Source organism: Zootoca vivipara, chromosome 6, assembly GCF_965207765.1.
Source record: "Zootoca vivipara chromosome 6, rZooViv2.hap1.1, whole genome shotgun sequence".
NCBI lineage: Eukaryota > Metazoa > Chordata > Lepidosauria > Squamata > Lacertidae > Zootoca > Zootoca vivipara.
In genome coordinates, this window is record NC_142589.1 from 96,056,758 (window position 1) to 96,081,152 (window position 24,395).

Genomic DNA, 24,395 nt, shown 5'->3' on the forward strand with positions numbered 1-24,395 from the left:
CAACACCGGCACAAACTCTGTATAGCTCTCGGACCCCCAGCACGGCCCTCCCAGAGAGCTGCCCTGCCAAGGCCTTTCTGGGATTCATCCAACCCCATGGCATATAAACAGTAAGGGGTGTGTGTGTTTAGGAAAAGGGATTAACAGACCCCCAAACTTCCCTGCCAGAGGGAGGTGAGGAAGGGAGGGTGACAGCGGACAGGAATTTATCTATTTGCTGATGCTCTGAGAGTTTATTTTATTGTGTACTATTATATTCTAACAGATTACTGAATATTACTTTATTTGATGCAAGCCTGTTCTGTTTTAAAGATATGTCTCCTTAGACTTTTCGTATTGGATCAGATTATTATAAAGTGTGTGTTCGTCGTATATTTTGTTGCCCTAAACCGCCTTGTGGTTGTCAAGTGCCTTGGTACTCGTCCGTTTTGGCTCCCGAACGCCGCAAGCCCGGAAGTGAGTGTTCCGGTTTTCGAATGTTTTCTGGAACCCAAACGTCCAAACGCTTCTTGCACTCAATCGGAAGCCGCGCCTTGGTTCCCGAATGTTTTCAAATGGACTTCGGGAACAGATTCCGTTCGACAACCAAGGTACGACTGTATACAAAGGCGGTGTACAAACTAAAAGTGAAATGAAATTAAATACCACAGAGCTACGGACCCTCCCCGCAAAATAAGAGGATTCCAGTCCTCCTGGCTATCATCATCATCATCATCTGAAGGAGCGTCTCCACCCCCATCGTTCTGCGCAGACACTGAGGTCCAGCACCGAGGGCCTTCTGGCGGTTCCGCGTTGCGAGAAGCCAAGTTGCAGGGGACCAGGCAGAGGGCCTTCTCGGTAGTGGCGCCCGCCCTGTGGAACGCCCTCCCATCAGATGTCAAAGAGAAAAACAGCTACCAGATTTTTCGAAGACATCTGAAGGCAGCCCTGTTTAGGGAGGCTTTTAATGTTTAATCCATTATTGTATTTTATTTTTCTGTTGGAAGCCGCCCAGAGTGGCTGGGGAAACCCAGTTAGATGGGCGGGGTATAAATAATAATAATAATATATTATTATTATTATTATTATTATTATTATTATTATTATTATCCCCTTTTAAGGTCCACTGGCAGGTTAGAGCCATTTTAAAACGCAGTTTTAAAAAGTGTTCTTATAGGGTGGCTCCTAATGTGTCAAAAGTCCAAGTTAAAAGAGGTGTGTCTTAAACATACAAAGGAAACTATGTAATTAAGGCGTTGGGTGAACCTGCAGGGAACAGTAATGTCCTGGCAACCGCAACTAGTTTTGGGCCTCACTCTAAAACTGATAAATTGTTACTTTCCTTTAACCTATTACAATTGTTATATTATAGCACTATCGTACCGATAACGTACCACGTTGTCTCCAAAATTAAAGCTGTCAAAATAATCTAAATCTAAATCTGATGCCTAGAGCAGTGTTTCTCAACCACTGTTCCGCTGGCTGGTGTGCCGCGACGTGCGGCGACGAGAAGGGCGATTTGCATTGTCACGTGCCTGGCGGCCGCCAATACACAACACTGACCCGCCGGAAAGCAATATTTGGCAAGTGTTTCTTACAGTCATAATTATAATATAGGGCGGCACAGAGTTAAATTTTTTAACTCTTTTAATGGTGGTGTGCCTCGTGATTTTTTTCACGGAACAAGTGTGCCGTGGCCCAAAAAAGGTTGAGAAACACTGGCCTAGAGAGCTCAGTTGGGTAGAGCTTTGTGGCGATAACCCCGAGGTTGCAGGTTCAATCCCTGTATGGGCTGTTACTACGCAGCAGATTATACAACCCAGCCAAATGGGCAGGGTAATAATAATAATAATAATAATAATACAGAGTCAGAAGGGGAGGATGGAGAGCAAATCAAAACGGCAAGCTGGACCAAAAAAAGCATTTTTTGGTAACTATACAACTAATGTTTGATTTTTCATTATGCTTTTCTGTTTGTTGGAAGCTGCCCAGAGTGGCCGGGGCGACCCAGCCAGATAGGCGAGGTGCAAATATTATTATTATTATTACAGGTGGTTTGGGGTGGTGTTTGCAGAAGCCTCTGGGCGACACGGCCCTCGGCCACAAACTCGGCCGCGCCAGCGAGGACTTTAGACTTTGGAGCAAATCATCGGCTGCATTTGTCCTTCGCAAGGTCGGCGTTCGCTCCCTTTCCCCTTCGCCCAAAACACTCCTGACCAAAACATTCATCGAAAGGTAACCAGAAGCGGCTGGAGGGAATCGACCAGAGGCAAGATGCCAAATCACACCTACGGAAGCTGCTATAGGGAGAGGCTGGGCTTTGCTCGTCCCAGTCAAAAGAGGCGGTCATCTGAGGCAACCCAGCCAGCGGTCAAAGGTGGTGGGAGGGTCCTTCACGCAGGACGCTGTTAAACAGTAGAACTCCCTCCCGCTGGAGGCAGAGGTGGCCACCAAGCTAGGTGGACAAATTCACAGAACAAATGGCTGCTAGTCACTGAAGGCAGCAGCAATGCTTCTGAATGCTGGTTGCTGCAAACTTCAGGAGGGGCGTTGCTCTTGCATTCGAATCCTGCTCTGGGTCACTGTGAGAACAAGATGCTGGACGAGATGGGCCCTGCTGGGTCGGATCCGGCAGGCTCCTCAGATATTCTGTTCCCACAGGGACCAAAAAGATGCCCCAAAGGGAAGAAGCCCCCCAACAGGATCTGAGCGACACAGCACGACTCTCCCCACTCGTGACTCCCAAGCAACTTGGGTTGGACGCCACGAGGACCCAGTGCGCTCTTGCCATGCTCTACTGGCGCACGTCCTGAGGACCGTGACGGGGACCGAGCACCACAGGAGCCCCTTCCTCCCTTTCTGGGGGATTTGAACCAGGGACCGACATCCTTCCACCTGGCCAGAGACCTTCCTACAGCATCCCCACCCCGATCCCAGCATACATGCTCTGGGTTCCGGAGGCCCCATGGTGATGGAGTGGGCAGTTTCTTCTTGCTACAGTGGCTCCCCCACCCTCGTTTTAGATGCAAGAGGACTAGGAACTTGACTTTCCACCTCTGCAAGAGCCACAGTCTCCCCCATCCTTGTTTTTGACGCATGAGGCCTAGGAACTTGACATTCCGCATCTGGGAGGGCCATTGGCTCCCCTGGCCTCGTCTGAGACACATAAGAACTAGGAACTTGACTTTCCCCATCTGGGAGAGCTATAGGCTTTCCAATCCTTATTTTAGATGCATGAGGACTAGCAACTTGATTTTCTGCAAGAGGACTAGCAACTTGACTTTCAAGACACCCAGCTCAACATAGCTCTACACCACAGTCAGACACACACACAGTCAGGGCGGTGGAATAAAACTCCCCTCGTTTTGGGGGCGCGCATCGCTTGGCATAATAAGAGGTTGACCCACTGAAGGGGACGACAGAGGACGAGATGGTTGGACAGTGTTCTCGAAGCTACGAACATGAGTTTGACCAAACTGCGGGAGGCAGTGCAAGACAGGAGTGCCTGGCGTGCTATGGTCCATGGGGTCACGAAGAGTCGGACACGACTAAACGACTAAACAACAACAACAACAACAACACTGACCTCTGACGTCATCAGAAGGGGCCCGGCAGTTCAGGCCCGTGTCGCCTACCCGGCTCTCTCAGCGACGGAGGCGGGCGCTCCTTCTGCCGCCCCGAGGGAGCCCGACCGGCGCAGCCTCTTCTTCCTCCTCCTCCTCCTCGCTAAGCCACTGCCCCCTCGGCCCTCCATCTCGCGAGACTTCCCCGCCCATTCCCGCAGGGTCTCGCGAGGCCGCGTCTCCCGTCAGGCAACGGAGAGCTGGTCTAGCTCGGTCACGCCCCCCCCACCCGATATCTCGCGAGATCCCAAGGCGAGGGACTTGGCGGCCCTTTCGAAAGATCGGGCAGAGGCGGCGCTCAAGATATCGCGAGACTTCGCCTCACCTACTTCCGCGACGGTTGGTCGCCGTGGCAACCGCGTCGGCTTTTCGAGAGCTGCGGCCTTATTTTTTTGGCAGGCAAATGTGTGGAAAATAATAAATCACGTAATAATATTATCATGATAAAACAACACGCGCTCCTTTCTCTCACTATAGGATCTTATATTCCCCCCTTCATTTTATTATTATTTTTAAAGTGAATTTGCGTTATTTTTTCGTCAGTGCAAAATAAAGGGGGGATACGTTTCAGTTATTTATTTATATTTTAATTAGATTTTCTAGTCTCAGCCGACTTATTTATTTATTTAATTTATATATATAGCCTTTAATTTTTATTTATTATTACCGCACACTGCCCCTTTGTAAAGCTGCTTTAGAGAGACACTGGAGGATTAAGGCGGTACATAAAACAGCATGAATTAAGTGTAAATCCATGTGGGAATTCGTGTGCCGTGATAATTCAATTCACTATTAATATTAAGGTTAAAGGCAGTTTAACAGGCTGCCTTTGAGACACTAAAGAAAGCGGAGGTCATTTTAATGTAGGGTTACAAATTTTCCTCAGTGTCGTCATTTTATCTTCTCACAATACGCTTTAAGGGATTTATTATTATTATCATCATTATCATTATTAACAATCAGGCCATGAATAAATTTTATTAAATTTATATTAGGGGGGGAAACCACACAGAGAGTTTGGTTTTAATGAAGGAGGAGGAGAATGCGGACGTTTTTAATATCAATTTAATTCACGCGGGGGGGGAAATTAACCACACGAAAGTTAAAACACTAAAGCAGATTAAAATCACCTCAGCTTAAGTGTTTCAAGGCCGCTTGTCAAACCGCCTTTAAACTTAATCAATGAAATAAAATTTGAATTGAATGATTGCCGTCGGCTGGCCGCTTTGTCCAGCAAAGGCCTGAGAAAATAAATCGGCATTTTAGCACATCCATCTGAATTCTCCTCTGAAATTACAGTAATAGTCATGATCTTTCAACATAAGGGGGTCTTGCTCCGAGTATAAAACATATTTCCCCTCAGACTTAAATTAAATTCTACGATGCTTGGTGTTTTATGCTTGAACTGTTCAGTTAACAAAGTCTGATCAAATGTTTAAAAACTGCTCCATTTTTTTAAAAAAAAATGTCTGGCTTGGCTAACAAATATTTGATTTTTGATTTTTGATTTTAGTCAGTATTAATAATTTCTTGGTGTTTTATTTTTGAATTGTCTGGTTCATAAAGTGTGATCAAACATTTTAAAAAAATGTCTGGCTTGGCTAACAAATATTTGATTTTTCTATTAATCTTTTAATCAGTACAGTATTAATAATTGTATTATAAATTTGTATTGTTATAATGAGGCTATGATTGGATTGTAATTGAAAACATATATATATATATATATATATATATATATATATATATTACTATTTTTAATTTTATTTAAATCACTTTTAATTTGCATTCAGTATAACCGACCTACGTTTACAGCCATTGGTTTCATTGATCTGTTTCGAATTGTTTCCAATGCTGCGACCTTTGGGCAAACAAACAAATAATATTATTTATGTGTCGCAATGTTGGGGGGGTTGGACTAGATGACCCATGGGGATCCCATTATCACAACCCTACATTTCCGCGGTAGAATTCTGCGCTCAATCATTCCATTTATTTGCTCTTCGTCTCCCTAGGTGCCATGCCCACGCCTAGAGGTTGCCCGGATGACGGACAGATGCCAACTTAGAAATGTTTTAAGATGCAGATTCGTGGCAGATGGTAAAGCAATATTTCGATGGTTGTCGGCTCCGTTAACGGGCGACCCCAAAATTCCAGGCGCCCTGCAAATGGATGCCAGAATTCGGCACCCGTTTTGTGCTGAAAACCTTGCATTTCGCGTGCCTCCCCTCCAAACAGAGAAATTGGCGCAGCAAATCGGAGTCATAAGTTAATGCCATAAAAAAATCCAATCTCTGACCGACTCCAAACAGGCGCCAAAGTTTTGTGCTGTTTCGTACTTCCATTGTTTCGCGGATTCGTGGCGGATGGTAAGGCAATATTTTGACAGCTGCCGGCTTGTTAACATGCGACCCTGAAATTTCGGGTGCCCTGCAAACGGACGCCAAGTTCGGCAACCGGTTTGGAGTGAAAACCTTGCATTTCGTGTGCCTCCGCTCGAAATGGAGTAACTGGCGCGGCAAATTGGGGTTGCAAATTAATGCCGGTCCTCCGACCAACTCCAAACAGGTGACAAAGTTTTGTGCCGTTATTGTACTGCCAACCCCACGTTTTGTGCTGCCTCTCCACCCAAAACTGAGTGATCAACACTCAAACTGGGATCACAAGTAAATGGCCCAAACCCAACCTGGCTCCACACTGGTGCCAGGGTTGTGTGTGCTGGGTTTGGCGCTGTTTTGTGCTGCTTTCCGTGCCGCCCCCTCAAACGGAGTAATCGATACCCAAACTGAACCTATTTCTGATCGGCCCCAAAAGTCGCAGCTTTGTCCGAAAGCAGTTATGCCCATGGCTGGGAATCGCATGCAAAGAGGGAGAGGAGTTTGCAGGGAGCAGGCGCCAAGCCAGGGTGCCCAGGACCCAGCCACCCCGCCAAGCAGGCGTGCGTGGGCCAGGGGAGCCCCCGGTGACCTCGGGGGGGCCACTACTCACTCAAGCACTGCAGCCCCGCTTTGTTCAGCAGGCTCTTGCCGCAGAGGGAGCAGCAGGCGGCGGCCGAGAAGGCGCCCGGCGTCAGCTCATGCCCATGCAGTGCCCGCGGCCGCTCCTTCACCTCCACCGCCTCCTTCTCGCGGCCTTTGCTCTTACCCTGAAAAGAAGAGCAGAAAATTCAGACCGTGGGAACCACGTGGGCAAACTCAGGTCCAGAGGCTGGAGGTGGCCCTCTGCACCTCTCAGCCTGCCCCCCACCTGCCCGCCTCCTTGCTTACAACTGGTCAAGGGGGTGACCCTCCTCCTCCGGCTTATTGCTGGCCCTTGGCCAGGCATCCCCAAACTAAGGCCCGGGGGCCGGATGCGGCCCAATCGCCTTCTAAATCCGGCCCGCGGACGGTCCAGGAACCAGCATGTTTTTACATGAGTAGAATGTGTCCTTTTATTTAAAACTAGTGGAATTCAGCCCGTTTAAAAACGGGCGCTAGAACGCTGCTGTCGTGCAGCGCCGGCATGGGACGGAGCTTCGGAGGTCTCCGAAGCCCCGTCCCATGCGGGAGGTGCGTGGCGAGGCGGCGGCGGTGGGGGGGGAGAGAAGCACTTCTCCCGCCCCCCCGCTGCGCACCTCCCGCATGAGACGGGGCTTCGGAGACCTTCTCCGAAACTCCGTCCCATGCCGGCGCTGCGTGGTGAGGCGGCGGGGGGGGGAGGAGCGCTTCTTCCCCCCCCGCCGCCTCGCCGCGCACCTCCCGCATGAGACGGGGCTTCGGAGAAGGTCTCCGAAGCCCCGTCCCATGTCGGCGCTGCGTGGTGAGGCGGCAGGGGGGAGGAGCGCTTCTCCCCCCCCCCCCGCTGCCTCGCCGCGCACCTCCCGCATGAGACGGGGCTTCGGAGACCTTCTCCGAAACTCCGTCCCATGCCGGCGCTGCATGCCGAGGCGGCGGGGGGGAGGAGCACTTCTCCCCCCCGCCGCCTCGCCGCGCACGCCAAGCCAGTCCCCGAGCCGAAGTGCGGCGCGGCGGGTGCTTTTCGCCGTTTGCCTACCCCTTTGCTCCGGGAAGGCAAATGGCGAAAAGCCCCCGCCGCGCCGCACTTCGGCTCAGGGACTGGCTTGGCGGCGGTGGGAAAAAGGGGAGGAATTCCTCCCCTTCTTCCCGCCGCCGCCAAGCCAAAGCCGGCTTCCCTCGGCGCCCGCTGCCGCTTCGGCTTCCTCGGGGAAGGCAAGCAGGCGGGCTGTCTGCCTGCTTGTGTTCGCCGAGGAAGCGCCGTCCCATGCCGGCGGTGCGCGGCAAGGCTGCCGGGGGGAGCGCTTCTTTCCCCCGCCGCCTCGCCGCGCACCTCCAGCATGAGACTGGGCTTCGGAGCGGCGGTTGGCGGAGCGGCGGTTGGCCGTTGTCCCTCCGTCCAATTCCTGTGTCTCTGGGGTACATGCGCAGTACCCCAGGGACACACGGGACAACTGGACGCAGGGACAACTTGGACATTATTATATAGGATGCATCTCTGGGTTATTTGTGGGGCATAGGAATTCGTTCATTTTTTTTTTCAAAATATAGTCCTGCCCCCCACAAGGTCTGAGGGGCAGTGGACCGGCCCCCTGCTGAAAAAGTTTGCTGACCCCTGCCCCTGGCAGAACTCAGGAAAGGGGGGGGTTTGCAAAGCTATAACTAGTTGGCCTTGCCTCTCCTTGCCTCTGGCTCCGCCTCCTTCCCAGGCTCCAATGGGTACCAGCCACCACTGCCCTTTGGGGAAGCCTTAGCTCCACCTCTTATTGTTACTAGCTCCGCCTCCCTTTGAGGCTTCCTGCTTTCCCAATGGGCACCTGCCACCATTGCCTTTCAGGGAAGCCTTAGCTCCACCTCTTGTCATTTCTAGCTCCACCTCCTTTCTGGGAGGTGCCAACCGGCAAAGGCTACCCAAACCTCCGCCCGGCTCTGCCTCTCACCTTCTCCTTCTGCCACGATCCGGTGACCCGGCTGCGGAGGTTGCTCAAGCGGCGCCTCACCTTGGTCCCTCTCTCGGCCTTGTCGCTCTTCCCGCTGTCTTCAGTCCTGGATGGGGAAAGAAAGAGGGGAGGGTGGTTCAGGGGGCAGGGGGCTTGTGTGCTTTATTAAATTCATTTCTTACACCTTCGGAGCACGCTGCCCCACCCCACCCCCCGCAAGAGTGGCTCACTCACTCGTTAGACAGGAACTCGAACCAGGTCAGGTTCTGCGGGGCTTCGCCATTGCCTTCGGGGGCACACAGCCCGTGCTTCGCCCTGGAACGGGAGCCAGGCGTGCAAATATGTCAGGAGGAGGGTGGCTGGGTGTGGCTTCACTGAGCTGAGTGTCAAAACAGTGGCTACGAAACAGAGATGCTTCAGGGAACAGGCTCAGCCCAGGAGCTGAGGAGCTGGGGCCTTCTGCATTCAAAGCAGATGCTCTGCCGCAACCCTTTTTCAGCCACCACCCTGTCCCACTCTGAGATGATGATTCATTCCCACAACCGCCAAGACTCACCCGTGGTACTGAGTCAGCTCCTTCAGCACCTGTTGCACCATCAGCCTGTCAAGAGAAGGGATGACACCAGAGACAAAGGCAGGGGTGAGAATTGATGCCTGTGTCATGTCCATCTGCCCCCCTCCCTGCCTTCTTCAGGGGTGCAGCTATGTCCCACGTGGAACCCCAGCCCTGGATCTTTTCCTGGGACCCTTGGGGCATCTCAGTTGGTAGAGCACGAGACTCTTCATCTCAGGGTCAGGGGTTCAAGTGCACAAAAGATTCCTGCATTGCAGGGGGTTGTACGCAATGACCCCCATGTTCCCTTTTCAACTCTGCAATTCTCTGGTGTAAATAAAATACACCAGGCCAATTTTCCAGGCGGGAGATTCCTCACAGCTCCGTTTCAAATGGACCTGATCCTTGCGGGAGGGGGCTCTCAAATTCTGCCCTACGCAGCACTTCAGAGCAGACAGTGGTGGAAGGGTTTGGGGGGCATCATCAGAGTCTGTGGTGGGTGTGAACTAGGGGCAAAGGGCAGTGGCCACTTACACTTGCTCCGGGGCTACCTGGTCCTTTTCAACCAGCTCCAGCACCGGTGGCGCAATCCCTGAAACGCAACACCAGAAGCAGTAACATTTATTTACCATACCTTTTCGTGTATAAGACACCCCCTATTTGGGGGGACTCAAATTTAAGAAGCTGCCAATTGCCTGCCCAATTGCTGCAGCGTCAGCCAATCGACACCAACCATTGACACAGCAACCAATAACATGCCCAATAGTCGATGACAGCCGCGGCAGCAGCCAATCAACCGTCCACCCTATTCACTATCCATGTATAAGACGACTCCCACTTTATAGCACAGTTTTTAAAGAAACAGCCTAGTCTTGTACACAGAAAAGTACGGTTCCTATTATTTAAAAAAGATGGATAAATTGGTCACATTGTAAAACGATCAGCCTTTGTGTTTTAATAAAACAAAACCACAACAGCCCCACATCCTGATTTGTCATCCTTCCGACTTATTTGCACAGGGAGGTTAAAGCGACATGGCATCAGAGCAAAGTGCTATCACACCCACATTTTCCTGTGCATCTTCCTGGCAAAAGAGAGAGGGAGGCTGATATATTTCTGGGGTGGGGTGGGGTGGGGGAATGGGGTTATTGAGCCAGATGCCAAAGCAGCTTTGATCAAGCAAGCCAAATTTGCTGCTGCGTGATTTGCATCCCCATCCACAAACACGGTTTTGTGTTTTCATTCTGCTAACCACCCTGGGATCCTTGGATGAAGGTGCATTATATAAATAAAATGAATAAAATAAAATAGCAGCAGTCTCCAGAAGGGCCCAAGAATTCCAGCTCAAGGCCTATAGACTCCCTTGGATAGTTTTGCCATAGGGAGAAGCCTGGGAGAACCTCTCTTCCAAAAACAACTTCTGAAGAAAAACGGAGAGTTCCCTTCTCTGGGCCTGAACCCATCAGCCTGCATAAATGAGTCCCACCAAATTTGGAGCTGGACAAGAAAGCCCCCCCACTCCTGTCACTGTGCCTGCATCCAATAAAGACCATGTCCCACAAGGACTACTGACCCACGGTGACCGGAAGCGAGACCTCTAGGCTGTGGGACATGCGCAAGGAAGAGGCGCCATCGCAGGGGGCCGGGACGGACTTGGACCTCACCCGCTTCCCTCCGCCACTGCTGAAACCCTGGGGAAAGCAAAGGAAGAGGAGGAAGGGAAGGGAAGGAGGGAGAAGGAAGGAAGTGTTAACGGGAAATCCTCAGATTTTCCGTTAACAGAAGGAAGGAAGGAAGGAAGGAAGGAAGGAAGGAAGGAAGGAAGGAAGGAAGGAAGGAAGGAAGGAAGGAAGGAAGGAAGGAAGGAAGGAAGGAGAAAGAAGGAAGGAAAGAGAATGAGAAGGAAGGAGAAAGAAGGGGAAGGAAGGAAGGAGAAAGAGAAAGAAGGAGAAGGAAGGAAGGAAGATTCTGTTAGCATGGAGGGCCCTGTTGGGCCTTGAATCCTATTCCAAGACCATCCCCAAACAACAAATCTAGTTGAATCCCTTTCCATAGAAAGCTTTATGCTGCAAAATAGTACTATTATTAATTATTATTTTTATTATTATTTAAAACCTGTAATCTTGTCTTGTACGCCGGATGTCTCTGCGTTATCGCTACCTCCTAGGGCAACTTACGGCATTGCCAGGCTTCTGGACGAGGCCCAGGTCCAGGCGCAAGGGCTCGATCTCCACTTGGATCACCGTGCTGCTCCTGACGCCGCTCCAAGCTGCTAGTCCTGCTAGAGGCGCGAGTGGTGGATCGGGAGGGGGCTTCTCCTTTTCGGCGTCCTCCTGCTCCGTGTCGCTTCCCATTTCGGAGGCGTCCAAGCTGAACCTGGATGTTTTGGGGAAGGAAGGAGAGGTGCAGCTGTGCGTCACAAGCAGAGAAACTCTGCAGTTAGGAGTCACCGAGGTCCTCCGTAGGTTGGTCTTATCTGTTTCTGAAGCCATCCTAGTCAGGGGTTCCCTAGGGGAAGTGACAAGTCCCAAAATGAAACAGGCCCTGACCCCCCCCTTCTAGCTCCTTGCTCAAGTTTTCCCCTCAAAATTTCAGACTTTACACCCAGGGAGGCAAAACCCTCTTTGAAATCAATGGGCATGGTCAATTTCAGTCGTTCTCTAATGCTGGAGAGGAAGTGCTGGTGAGGGGTGAGGACGGAATCCGACCCTGTTCACATTTAAAGCCGGATTTATCAAGTCCACTCTTTCCAGAACACCGTGAGGACCGAAATGCAGGACTCCCTCCACAGCCCACGCTCCTCTGAAACCTGTGAGGCCGTTTTCCAAGCAAAGAACCTTTTGTGGAAAACGGGTATAGAGAGGGAAGCGGGCATGGAAATGAATATATTGTTAGTGGAAAATAATACACAACAATGCATCAGATTTCAAAGAGATAAACAACTACCTAACATTTAGAAGACATCTGAAGGCAGCCCTGTTCAGGAAAGTTTTTAATGACTGATGTTTTAATGTATTTTTAATCTTTGTTGGAAGCTGCCCAGAGTGGCTGGGGAAACCCAGCCAGATCGGCAGGGTACAAATAAATTATTATTATTATTATTATTATTATTATTATTATTATTATTGGAGGAGGAGGGGTCACTTGCAAATAACGTGTACAGTCGCCAAAGAAAGTGCTTATTGGCAGAATTTGCCCCCAAATGAGGATTTATTAAGAATTTATAAAGAAATGCAGGGAGCTTGGCAGAAACTGACAGAAGGAAATGTACAGATGCTTCTACCCCTTTGTGCTCACTGATGAGGGCTGGTCAGATGTGGGGCAGGGAGGGGTTCCAGCCCCATTGCAAAAAAAACCAACAACAACAACCATCTATGTGCAAGTTTGGCTCAGGTTGCCACCAGTGTTGCCCGTCTGCCAGGCCTCAGACACAAGCAGCGCAGCGCCTGCCCCTTTTTGACAAGAGAGCCCTGCCAAGATCGCCAGCGGAGATTGTTCCCCCCCCACTCTGCCCTGCCACCTTATAAGGAGGGGAGAGTTAAAAATAGCCCCTCTCTCTCCTGGCCGATCAATAGCGCCCCTTCGGAGCCGCAGGGGAGGGACACCTCCCTGCGCGAGATCTGTTCAGCCGCAGCCTTAAAAAGCATGGCCGCCTGGCATCAGTTCCGTAGCCCCGCGGAACAAAATGTATTTTTAATTTTTAATTCTCCTTTGCAGGCCCTGCCAACATTTCAACTCTACAGAAGTGGCAGAGCAGGTTTTAAGCCCGAAAGCTTGGCACCCTAAAGGAGATGGCTTTCAAGCGGCGTCACTTCGGGAACGAGAAACGGGAGCCAAGCAGGCTTTGCGAGGCCTGGGGTCACCGGAGCAAACTGGGGGCACTTGGCAGAATATGCAGGCACTCGTCCAAGGTGGCTGAATCCAGGGCACAAGACAGGAGCTGAGTAACGGCATAGGCAGGGGTGGCCAACTGGAGCGTCAGAGAGGCTGCTGGATCAGGCCAGGGGTCCATCTAGCCCAGCAGCCTGTCCTCACAGTGGCTGACCACATGCCCCCATTCACATCTAAAGCGCAAGAGCAACTCTCCCCTCCAGCTGGTATTCAGAGCCGTCCTGGCTAGCAGCCATTGATAGCCCTCTCCACCTCCAGGAATTTGTCCCATCCTTTTTAAAAAGCCATCCAAGTAGCTGGCCTTCCCTGCCCCCTGCGACAGGGAGTTCCGTGATTTGGCTCCGTGCAGCATGAAGAAGTTTTTTCTTAACCTTTCAAAATTCACCTTCACAGGTGTTATGAGAGAGGGAACAAAAGCTGTACCGGAGGTTGAACAGGTTGCCCACCCCACCCCCGCCAAGCACGCAAGCCCAGGGGTGCGGCACAAAAACCTCTCCTCTCCACTCCGAGGACGGATACAAGGAAGTCAGGCAGATGGACCAACAGGCCTGACCCCAATGGCTGCGGAGGAAGTCACTGGTGGAGTGTGAAAGGCACCAAAAGCAAACTTTTTGAGTTTCCGGTCTCTCTCAGCTTCGGAGGCGCAGATACAGCTCCTTGCTTAAAGAACCCAGGTACGCCTCTGAGAGGGAGGAGACGTACCTCTCTCCACTTTCTGCATGCCTCACATAATTTTATAAACTCCTGCCATGTCGCCTTTCCTCAGGTGGCTTTAAGAGGAAGGGACGCGTTCGTGGTCATTGCTCTGTCTTCCGCAGTTAATGCTTCGGATAACAAACTCTGGAAACCACAGGAGGGGAGGTTTCACGGAGGCTCTCCTGTCCTCCTTGCGGGCTTCGTGTCAAGGCATCAGGTTGACCGCTGTGAGAGCAGGACGATGCGTGGGGTGGGTCATTGCCCTTCTGATGCTCACAGATGGGGAGATCAAGAAGGGCTCGGCCGCCATCAGGGATCCCCATTTCCCAGCTGCAAGGATGCAGCACCCGACCAGGATGCACCAGGATCCTTCAAGTCAACTGCCTTAGGTTAAAAGAGTTGAGCCCAGAAAGAGCCAACAATCTCCCAGGGTCGTGGGTCCGATCCCCACGTTGGGCAAAAGATCCCTGCATTGCCCAGGACTAGATGACCCTCGCGGTCCCTTTCCAACTCTGCAATTCTGTGATTCCCCGCATTCTTCTGCTTTGCCGTTCTCCACCAGAAGGAAGCCTGGGATGAGGGCTTGCTTGCACCAGCCTGGCTATAAGGCTAAGGAGACGGGGCTGTAGACCCATTGACTCAGAGCAGACCCATTGACTTCCATGGAGAGATGACTAACTTAGGCCCATTAACTTCAGCGGGCCTGTTTCCAAGTAGATGTGAAACCATGGAAGGTGGAGGGTTCTTCCTCCCCGCCTCCCACTGTTTATTTTTTGTCTGAGTGGAACTATTTTCTCACAACCGCACAGTGTCCACGAGGCTCTTCAGGGTGATGAGAAGCAGCATCGTGACAGCAGGTCAGAGAGAGAAAGAACAGAGACCGTCTCCTTTGTCAAGGCTGCCCCAGAAAATCTCATGGAAAAAAAGAAACAGCCAACAGAGCCAAAGGCTCAGCCCAGGCAAGCCTATTCCTCTGAACATGGGCAGAGTGTGTCCCTGAGCAAACTGCAGGGCTCCACGCGCTGCAGAAGGCTCCAGTAGGGGTGGCTTTCCCCCAACTCTTCCGATCCACTGAATGGCTCCTTCAGGCCTCGCTATAGAGGGTGATTTCACACTCGGGGAGCCACTACCCAAAAGGCCCTGTTGCAAGTCAAGGCCAACTGGGCTGCCCCTGGCGGAGCCACCCCAGCAAGGCCCCACCAGCTGGTATGGGGAAGAGACTCTTTGGCATGATCCTAGCCAGACTCACCTGCGCTGGCCGTCCGTTGGAGACATGGGCGCCTCCCAGCTGTGCCTCCGAGAGGTGGACATGGACCGAGCCAAAAGCGGAAAGGCTTCTGTGCCCTCCGGGGCAGCTCCTGACTCCTCCCTGGAGAAGGCCCCCTGGCCCCCAGCTCCGCATGAGCAGGCACAGTCGGCATCTAGGTAGTGAGGTGTCGCATCCAAGCTGGCCTGCCCCTTGGGGCCACAGGGGCAGGGGGGCTGGGGAAGCATCTCACCGTGGCCCCTGGGCCTCTCGGCCAACGTGCAACAGCCGGCGGCCCCCCGGGATGTCCGTTTGAGGGACAAGGCCGCTGCGGAAGCCACACCACCAGCAACAGCAGCCTCCATGGGCGGCCAGGAGAGTCCCAAGTCCTTGTAATACTCTGAGCCCTGCAGACCCGAGTCTATCGAGAGGAGGTCCTCCGCACTGCTGTGGATTGTGCCCGGGGAGGCGTCCTGTTCTGGAGAGGAGGCATCCTCCTGCCGAGAGAGGGAGGGAGGGAGGGGTCAGAGTTGCAAAAGGCCTAGCCCACCTCGCAGGGGTGCTGTGAGAGTGCTGTCACCCTCGAGCTCCCTGGAGGGGTACAAAGGCAACAGATAAATCAATATTTCAGGAGACTGGGGCACAGTAAATATTACATTTATTACATTTATTAGCCACCTTCTTCACTTGAGAGTTCCCCAGCTGGTGCCTCTCATCATTCCTCTGCCTCCAACCAGTCCATGATGTTGACTGCGGGCTGCTTTCTGCACACACCCCTCGCTCTGCCCTCCGTCCGGACAAATGAGAGACATCATTGGAGCCCAGAGGCAGATGTCAGACAGGCAGAAACTCCCAAGGAGGGCTGGCAAGAGGCAAAGCCTGGAGGGGAGGCTGAAGGGTCTGGCAGAGGGGGTTTCGAGGGCCGCATCCCGCTCCCAGGCCCAAGGCTCCTCACCCATGCAACACAGCCCACTACTGGGACAGATCCCCTGGGGCTTCCTTACCCTCTCCTCTGCCATGCTGCCGAAGAAGACCTCATCCTCAGCAGTCAAGGACGGGGACAAGGTGTCTGGGCTGCTGCAACCTGAGGCTGGGATGGTCCGGCTGCCGGGGAAATCCTGCGCTGCCGGCTTGCACTCAGACCCTGAAGAGGAAGAAGGGAGTTAACTGCAGCCCCCATGAAAAAGAATCTCCAAAGTCCAACTGAGCGAGGAGTTTGTGTCCTCCATCCAGGCCAGAAAGAGATGTTCCTGAGGTTCAAGGGCACTTTCCAACCAGACAGAAACACTCCGGGAAGATGGGAAAAGGGTGTGTGGCCTCAGGAAGGTTCTGTGGGCCAGAAAGAGAAGCATGGGGGCTGCATTCAGCCCTGCAACTGAGGTTTGCCACCCCTGGGTTAAGAAAAGCACACAGTTCATACATCCCATGAAGTGTGCTCACAAACTCCACACCACAAAGATTTAAGACTCCAGAACCTTTGTTCCAGAGTCCAGACCATCTCTCTCTCTCTACATATTTTATTCTTTCTGGGCTTCAACTGTACTCTATTGGCATGCCAAGCAGGCATGACTGGAGGCAGGGCTGAGGGCCACGTTTTCCGCTGCAGAGGGGCCCCTTCCCAGTGCCAGCCTCTTCCCTACACCCCCTCCTCTCTGTCCGGCTTCCTCTCGACCTAGCGAGCATCCAAGGGAGAGGAGCTCCATCGCTCTCCCACTTACAGGGGACCTTCCGGCTGCAATCCCAGATGTGCTGTCCTAGGCTCACCCAGGCCCTCTCTAACATTGATCCATAAACCTGATCCTCTCCCCCACCCCCCACCCCGCCTCCCGAGAGATGGGAGATGCTCCAGCCTCAACACACGATAAATCAGGCCCTGTGGGCTCCAGGACATGCCGTGCGCAGGAGGGGCGGCCGCTTCAAGGGGAGAGGAAGCACCCGAGGCTGCAGGGACACCATTTTAGGCAATGTGCAGGCTGCCATGGATGAGAACACCAGGCGCTCTTGTTGGCTCGCTCTCACATGCAGCTCCAACAACAGACACAAACTCCTCAGTGCGTCTGGTCTGCTTGGCAATCCCCAGTTAGTACCATGGAGAGAGGCAGTGAAGGAGTACCAGAGGCAGGAGGGGATGGGGAGACAGCCCCTCAATCAAGAACGGCCAGACAGCTCACCTCTGGCCTCACCTGTCCCTCCAGACCAGGTGGAGGAAGGAGCGGTCAAACTCCAGCTTTCCCCTTTTCCACATTGCTGCAACAAAATCCTCGTGAAGATGCATTTTAGTGGTAAATTCTCCCAATAAGCACCCTTTCTGTGGGGCAAACCGCTTTGTAGAATCACAGGACTATAGAGTTGAAAGGGAGCCCCCAAGGGTCACCTGGTCCAACCCACAGCAAGGCAGGGTTCACAGCTAAAGCATCCCTTGACAGGTGGCTGCCCCTACCTCTGTTTAAAAACCTCCAACAAAGCAGACCCCACCACCTTCCCAGGGAGCCCGTTCCACTTTCAAATGGCTCTGGGAGACACGTCACGGAGAAGGCCCTCTGCCTGGTTCCCTGTAGGGATACAGGACCGAGGCTGTTTAGGGCTTTCAAGGTCAGCACCAACACTTTGAAATGTGCTCGGAAAAGCACTGGGAGCCAGGGAAGATCCTTTAGGACCGGTGTTATATGGTCCCGACGGCCACTCCCAGTCACTAGTCTGGCAGCCACGTTCTGGGTTAGCTGTCATTTCCGAGTCACCTTCAAGGATAGCCCCATGTAGAGCACATGGCAGTAGTCAAAGCGGGAGATAACCAGAATACGTACTACTCTGGCCAGACAGGGAGCAGGCAGGTAGGATCTCAAATGGAGCTGGTAGACAGCCGCCCTGGATGCAGAATTGACCTGCACCTCCATGGACGGCTGTGAGTCCATAATGACCCCCAGGCTGCACACCTAGTCCTTTAGGGGCACAGTGACCCCATTCAGGACCAGGGAATCCCCCACCCCCGCATACTCCCTGTTCCCCATAAGCAAAACTTCTGTCTTGTCAGGATTCAACCTCAATCCATTAAGCTGCCATCCATCCCTCAATCGCCTCCAGGCGTGCACAAAGAGAAAAAAACAGGCGTGCACAAAGAGAAATGGAGCCTTTGCAGCTGAGAAAGCGACGGGGAAGTAAATGCATCAGAAAGCGTCCGGCAGATTCAGGAGCGACAGGAAGACCTCTAGGCGGCCTGCAAGGCAATCAGAATGAAATCCTCCGGTCTGGTGACCCCTCTCGCAAGCCAGCCACAGTCTGCAGGGCATTAGGGTGAAGTGCAGGTAATAAATGGCAATGTTGGTAAAAATAAGGACAATAAATGCTGGATCAAGACCAGACACGGGAGGAGGCCCTTCTTGGCTCTTTCACTTCGCAGGCCAGCAGCAAGCTCAAGTTGTGCAATCAGGGGGTGACGTGGGGACGCCTTGCGCAGCAAAAACCCACTTCCTTCAAAGATCAGAGGTCCTTCTGAGGGTGGGGTGGGGGGTTGCAATAAGGAGAAGTTGCTCTGGGGGCAGCGCTTGCTTTGCTGCAGCCGCCGCCCCATCATCTCACCTCTCCGTTGCATCCTCTAAGTTCCCCATAAACAAATGGGAGACAGGGGAATGTTCCTTAAATGAGTGGACATCGCCCTGCAAACAAATCCTGCTCTTCAGCCTATTCAACAGAAGTGCGCACCCACCCCCCAATAAGTCACGGGGTTCTCTAGGCAGTATTGTGTTGTACAGGGCCAGATTTAGGTTTGATGCGGCCCTCAGCTCCTGAAGGTAACGGGGCCCTTTATATGTCCAGCTGTTCTTTGTCAACAACAAATTGTCGCTGTTTTTGTGTGTGTTGAATATATGCTTTTATGGCAGGCATGGCCAAACTTGGTCAGCCAGCTGTTCTGGGATTACAACTCCCATCATCCCTAGCTAACAGGACCAGTGGTCAGGGATGATGGGAATTGTAGTCCCAAAACAGCTGGCGGGCCAAGTTTGGCCTTGCCTGCTAGATGGTCATCTATGGACCTAATAGGTATCTAAAGCCATTTGCACCTGCAGAATGTAGGCACCCTATATCTAGAAAAGAGCAAACCAATTATATTTGAGGGGCCCATGACTAGCAGGCGGGGCCCATGACTTACATCATAGGAGCCGACACAACACAAAACACAGTTGCTGGATGTTTTATTTTATTTGTTTTTTATCTTATATTTTGGAAATGTACATCCAGTGGTTTTTTCCTTTAATTTTCTTTGGGGGCCCCAAGAGAGTGGGACCCTAAGCTATAGCTTGTTTAGCTTAGACGTCAATCTGCGACTGGTGTTGTATCCTGCAAATGTTTTGGGGCAGATGTGCTCCTCCTGCACCTGGCTCTGTCCTGCCTCCGTGCTTTGAGGTTTCTGAAAGCCCCTTTGCTGGAGACTTCAGAAGGGGGAGAGATGCTCTCGCGCTCGGGTCCTGCTTCTGGGCTTCATCCCTTTGGGGCCTCTGGGCTGCCACTGCTAGGATGGACTGGGGGGGGGGCATTTGCCTGATCCAGCAGGCTCTTCTGACTTCCATTCCCTATCGCTGCTGACTTCCTGAAACTTCCCACGCCACAAGAGTTCCAGTTAACCTGAATTTAATTTTGTGCCCCGCTTCCTTTGCCGTGTCGCACAAGAGTTGACCCCTCCCCGGATAGTAATAGCGTGGCAACCTTGGGGAAGCAATCTCACAAAGCGGAACAGCTGTGTGGACAGCCCCACAGTTATTGCATCAGTGAGACATTGCAGAATGCGGAGGATCTGGAGGGGAGAGGAGAAGGGAGGCGCAAGGGAGGTCTGCCCACCTCCCCTCTCAATTGGGAGTTCTCCTTCTTTCCCATATTCCTGCCACCTTGTTCCTGGGCTGCCAAGAGGGTCTCCCTCCTTGCTGAGATAGGAGCACAAGGGAAATATCTCCCAGCACAGAGCCCTTCGCCTCCCGAGATGCAGCCTGCGTACCCAGGAAAACAACACACTCCCAGGCCCGCTCGTTGGTTTGCTTCGGTTTATGAGTCACTTCCCATAAAAGACACCCCAAAGCAATTAGCAATAAAAAAACCTTAACAACAGATGCATCTATATCAACAGTATAAAACCGGGCATAAAAACAACCTGAACCAGACAGAAACCAGGATGAGAGCCTCAGCTTCTAAAGCCTTGTTGGAAAAAGGACAGTCTCAAACGGCAGGAGGGGATCCTCAGCAACCACCCACACCCCGAGGCAGACCCTTTGGAGGAAAGTGTGGGGTGCGAATCTATCGGGGCACCTTGGCCCTCTCTAGAGAAGCGGGGCGAGTGAATCAAGAAGGCAAAAGGGGCAGGCCGGATGGCTTCTCCCTGAAGGAGCTACAGTCCTCTGACCACCAGCCCCACCGAACTGTGTACTTCCTATACTGGCTGGCAGCAGCTCTCCAGTCCTAGCCCTAGCCGGAGAGGATTGAACCCAGGAGAAGCATGTGGCTGAGACATGGTTCTTCCCTTTACAATTAAGCAAGTTCTCATGACTCCGAGCAAAAGTCTGCTTTAAACGCAGGAACTCAGCAAACGCCTCTGAATAATACCAGTTGCAGGAAACCTCAAAAGGAGAGAGTCCCTGCTCTATTCAGGCCCTGCTTGTGGGCTGCCCCCCCCCCTCTGGCCTGACCCAGCTGCTGAAGGACTCTTCCTGGTTTCTTCTAGGAAGACCATTTCTGAGTGCCACAATTTAAGGAGGACAGTGACAAGCTGGAAGGTGTGCAGAGCGCAGCGACCAAGAGGATCCAGGGTCTGGAAACCTGATGAGGAATGGTTGAAGGAGCTGGGTATGTTTAGCATGGAAAAGAGGAGACTGAGAAAAGATAGGAAAGCCACCTTCCAATATCTGAAGGGCTGTGTCACATGGAAGAGGGAGCCAGCTTGTTTCCCCCTGCTCCAGAGGGTAGGACTCGAACCCATGGCTTAAAGTGACAAGGAAGGAGATTCCAACTAAACATCAGGAAGGACTTTCTGACAGTCACAGCTGTTGGACGGGGGAACGGTCTCCCTCGAGAGGTTGTGGGTTGGAAGGTCATTCTGTGATTCTGATTCCTCCACAAAGCCTCCATGGGCAGAGCCAGCCTACCTTAGAACAGTGGAGAACCAGAGTGGGAAGAGGCTGTTGCTCTCAGGCCCTGGCTTATGGGGGCTTCCCTTTGGGGGCATGTGAGGACAGGGTGTTGGATTAGGTGGAAGGCCCCGTGGCCTGATCCAGCCGCAGGGCTGTTTGGAACCACGGCCTGAAAAAGGTACTGGATACATTTGCAGAGGATAAGACCGGCTATGGTGGTCGGAATCGCAAGCAGTGAGAGTTGCTGCTGCTGCTGTGCTCAGTCCTCCTGGGGGGTCTTCTTCCCCTGGGGACTCACGTCCGGCCACCGCGAGGACAGCAGGGTGGACCCCATGGGCCCCCTTTTGGCATGACAAACATCCTGCTTCAGGGCTCTTCCGATGTTCTTCATAAGCTCTTGGGGACATGAAGCAGATCCTGAACCATAAAAGGCTATGGCTGGAGCACGGAAGCAGAGCGGCCTCTGCCCCAGGGCCCAGGAGCCAGGAAGCCAAGTCCAAATTGTGGGGCACGGGGGGGGGGGTAGGCAGAAGGGCCCCCTTCCTAGCCTTGGCACCGGCATCAAAAGCAGCCTTGAACTGAGTCAGGATATCAACCTGGCTAGCTGGTGGCAGGTCTCCAGGATTTTGGGCAGGGGACCCTCACGGAAAAAGGTGCTGGTTTAAATAGGGCCGTGGGGAGCTGCCTCCTGTGGAGTCAGAGCCTTGGTCTACACTGATTGGCAGCACAGGCTCTCGCAGAGGGTCAAGGCAAGGGGTGGAGATGCTGCTGCCATCAGAGACTGAGCCTGGGACCTTCTTCCTGAGAAACAGAGCCTCTTGCCAGCGAGCGATGGGCCTTTCCTTGGAGGTTTCAGCCCCCACGGCTGCGACAAAAGGATCGGTTCGCTAGGAACAGAGGAAGCTGCCCTGAACCAGTGCCAGACCACAGGGCCGCCAACACTGACTGGCAGCACCGGCTCTCCAAGGGGAGAGTCTTGAGCAATGACACCTCCCTTTGCAGAAGACAGAGAGTCAAAATTTGGGGGCGTCAGAGTAAAACGGGGTCCAGGAAAAGGAGCTGAGACACCCAGTGGGGAGGTTGGCCCCTGCTTCAGAAGCAGCTGGTCCTTTGAACAGGGCAGGTGGAGGTTCAACAGGCACAGCCCAATCCTGGCAGCTACACCCAACCCACATTTTATGCACCGGTTATTTATTCTTGCCATTTCCAGCCTGAAATACCAAACCCGCTGCTACCCCCGGGGTTACGACATACTGTAGAATTCCGGGGACAATGTAAAAACCACGCGGCATGTTGAACCAACCTCGCCCCTAATTAAAACCGTGCAGGCAGAAATAGCAGAGCAGGTCAACAATGGATTAATGGGGTTGGATCAATTCATTGGACGGAACCCACTTTAAAGAGAAGTCTCCCGAGGCCAGAGGATCCTCGCTGCGCCGCCCCTTCCTCCTCCCTGGAAGCAGGAAGCCCCGGGTGCTGGCGGGGGTCAAAGCAAATCCTAGCACCATATTTCTGCGGGATCCACCCCACTCTGCCGCCCCCCCCCCCCCCCGCTTTGGCGTTGCTCTTTGGCCAGGTTACCTCGCTTGAAGGACCACCTTTTCATCCATCGCCTGGAGAAAGACGGCCAGGAGTGGTTGAGGAGCGAGTCGGCCATGGGGGAGGGGGGGGGCTTTGCAGGGGAGGCAGGCAGGCGGAGAAGAAGAAGCTGTGAAAAGAAAGAAAGAAAGAGAGGAAGGGAGAGAGGCAGCTTCTTCCCGGGGAAGCCAGCGAGGAGGACTGGGAGAGAGGAGACAGGCAAGGACTTTGTCAAAGGCATCAGCTGATGGAGGAGGAGGAGGAGCACAGGAGTAGAGGCAAGCCGGGCGCCTTGGCACCTGCTCGGGGCCGGGCGCGCCCACCGGAGCGCACAGCAGGCAGCTCTGGAGAGGCAAATCGGGCACGCTCGCTGCTGCCTTGGCATTTTGTTGAACGCCCTCCAGTGAAACCCTGCGTCTTTCGCCCCCGTGCACGGCCGTAGCATCGTGAGGATGGGATTTCCAGCCTTAACTCGGAACCCCCGTTTTCCTCCTGGCACGAAAGTGGCTCAGAGCGACTTGGCGAAGCCACGAGGATCAGCGCACAGCCTGAAAACACACGCACGCGACGCACACCCCGAGCCCGAATAAAAGGCAGGCTTTGTAGCGGCTGCTGCCCCACTTAAAGGGGGCACTTCGAAAGCCAGAGGGTGTCGCGGAGCCGGAGGGGTCAGGAGACGACTCTGTGGCACAGAAGGAGCAGGTCTCTCTCTTCACCCATTTCACCCATTTGTTAAATTCATGCCCCGCCGTCTTCCTTCCCAGGAGCTCGAGGCAGCCTACGCAACCCCCCTCCTTCCCATTTTATTCCCCTAACAACCCTGCAAGGTAGGTTAGGCTGAGATTGAATGACTGCCGCCCCCGGCCCGGCTACTACCCAGTGGGGATGTTGTTCTGTCTTGTGGAATAGAACCTCCCTCCCTTCCCTCTTCCAAAAACTTGGGTTTGGGGGTTTTATGGACTTTCTTTGAGACCGAGGCCCTTGGTGAACCTGGAGAAGGGCGCTGGGAGGTCTGCTGGGGCGAAAGGGGGCCCTGCCCTGCCCCACCCGACCTCCTTCTGCCCCCAGCCGGTTCCTCCCATCGCCTTCCTCCTCCTGACCTTCCTCCCTTTAAGACCGTGACAAAACTTGCAAGAGGACCAGAAGCATCTCCGCGCTCTCCTCCTCTCTCTCTCTCAACCCCGCTTCCCTCTGCGTTTTAGCGTCCAGGCTGAAGAATCATAGAATCGTAGAGTTGGAAGAGACCCCAAGGGCCATCCAGTCCAACCCCCTGCCAAGCAGGAAACACCATCAAAGCATTCTTGACATATGCCTGTCAAGCCTCTGCTTAAAGACCTACAAAGAAGGAGACTCCACCACACTCCTTGGCAGCAAATTCCACTGTCGAACAGCTCTTACTGTCAGGAAGTTCTTCCTAATGTTTAGGTGGAAGCTTCTTTCTTGTAGTTTGAATCCATTGCTCCGTGTCCGCTTCTCTGGAGCAGCAGAAAACAACCTTTCACCCTCCTCTATCTATATGACATCCTTTTATATATTTGAACATGGCTATCATATCACCCCTTAACCTTCTCTTCTCCAGGCTAAACATACCCAGCTCCCTAAGCCGTTCCTCATAAGGCATCGTTTCCAGGACTTTGACCATTTTGGTTGCCCTCGAGCAACGAAGAAGCGTTCTGCTGAGCTCGAAAGCTTGCTCTATCTGCTGGGGGGGGGGGGCTTACCAAGATTCTATTTCTCTTGCTTCCGCCGCCTCTTCTCTCGCTGGACACTCGGAGCAGCCAAA

At 52.9% G+C, this 24,395-nt stretch overlaps 1 protein-coding gene across 5 annotated transcripts in view; it reads right to left on the bottom strand.

Moving 5' to 3' along the window:
• The window catches only part of ARHGEF18 (Rho/Rac guanine nucleotide exchange factor 18), a 54,410-nt gene extending 31,442 nt beyond the window's left edge, over positions 1-22,968 (bottom strand). The window contains exons 1-10 of one of the 5 annotated variants that reach the window (XM_035116970.3): positions 22,616-22,968; positions 15,926-16,065; positions 14,925-15,418; positions 11,266-11,464; positions 10,662-10,779; positions 9,623-9,680; positions 9,092-9,136; positions 8,770-8,850; positions 8,536-8,641; positions 6,591-6,747 (exon numbers count right to left, since the gene is read on the bottom strand). In XM_035116970.3, coding sequence (XP_034972861.3) covers positions 6,591-6,747; positions 8,536-8,641; positions 8,770-8,850; positions 9,092-9,136; positions 9,623-9,680; positions 10,662-10,779; positions 11,266-11,464; positions 14,925-15,418; positions 15,926-16,065; positions 22,616-22,853 — 1,636 coding nt within the window. In that variant the 5' untranslated portion in view covers positions 22,854-22,968. Of the gene's footprint in view, positions 1-3,565; positions 3,724-6,590; positions 6,748-8,534; positions 8,642-8,769; positions 8,851-9,091; positions 9,137-9,622; positions 9,681-10,661; positions 10,780-11,265; positions 11,465-14,924; positions 15,419-15,925; positions 16,066-16,639; positions 16,719-22,615 lie in introns of those variants that run through there. The other 4 variants (XM_088671268.1, XM_088671267.1, XM_088671270.1 and 1 more) reach the window with 4 other exon arrangements.
• Between the last annotated feature and the right edge of the window lie 1,427 nt (positions 22,969-24,395).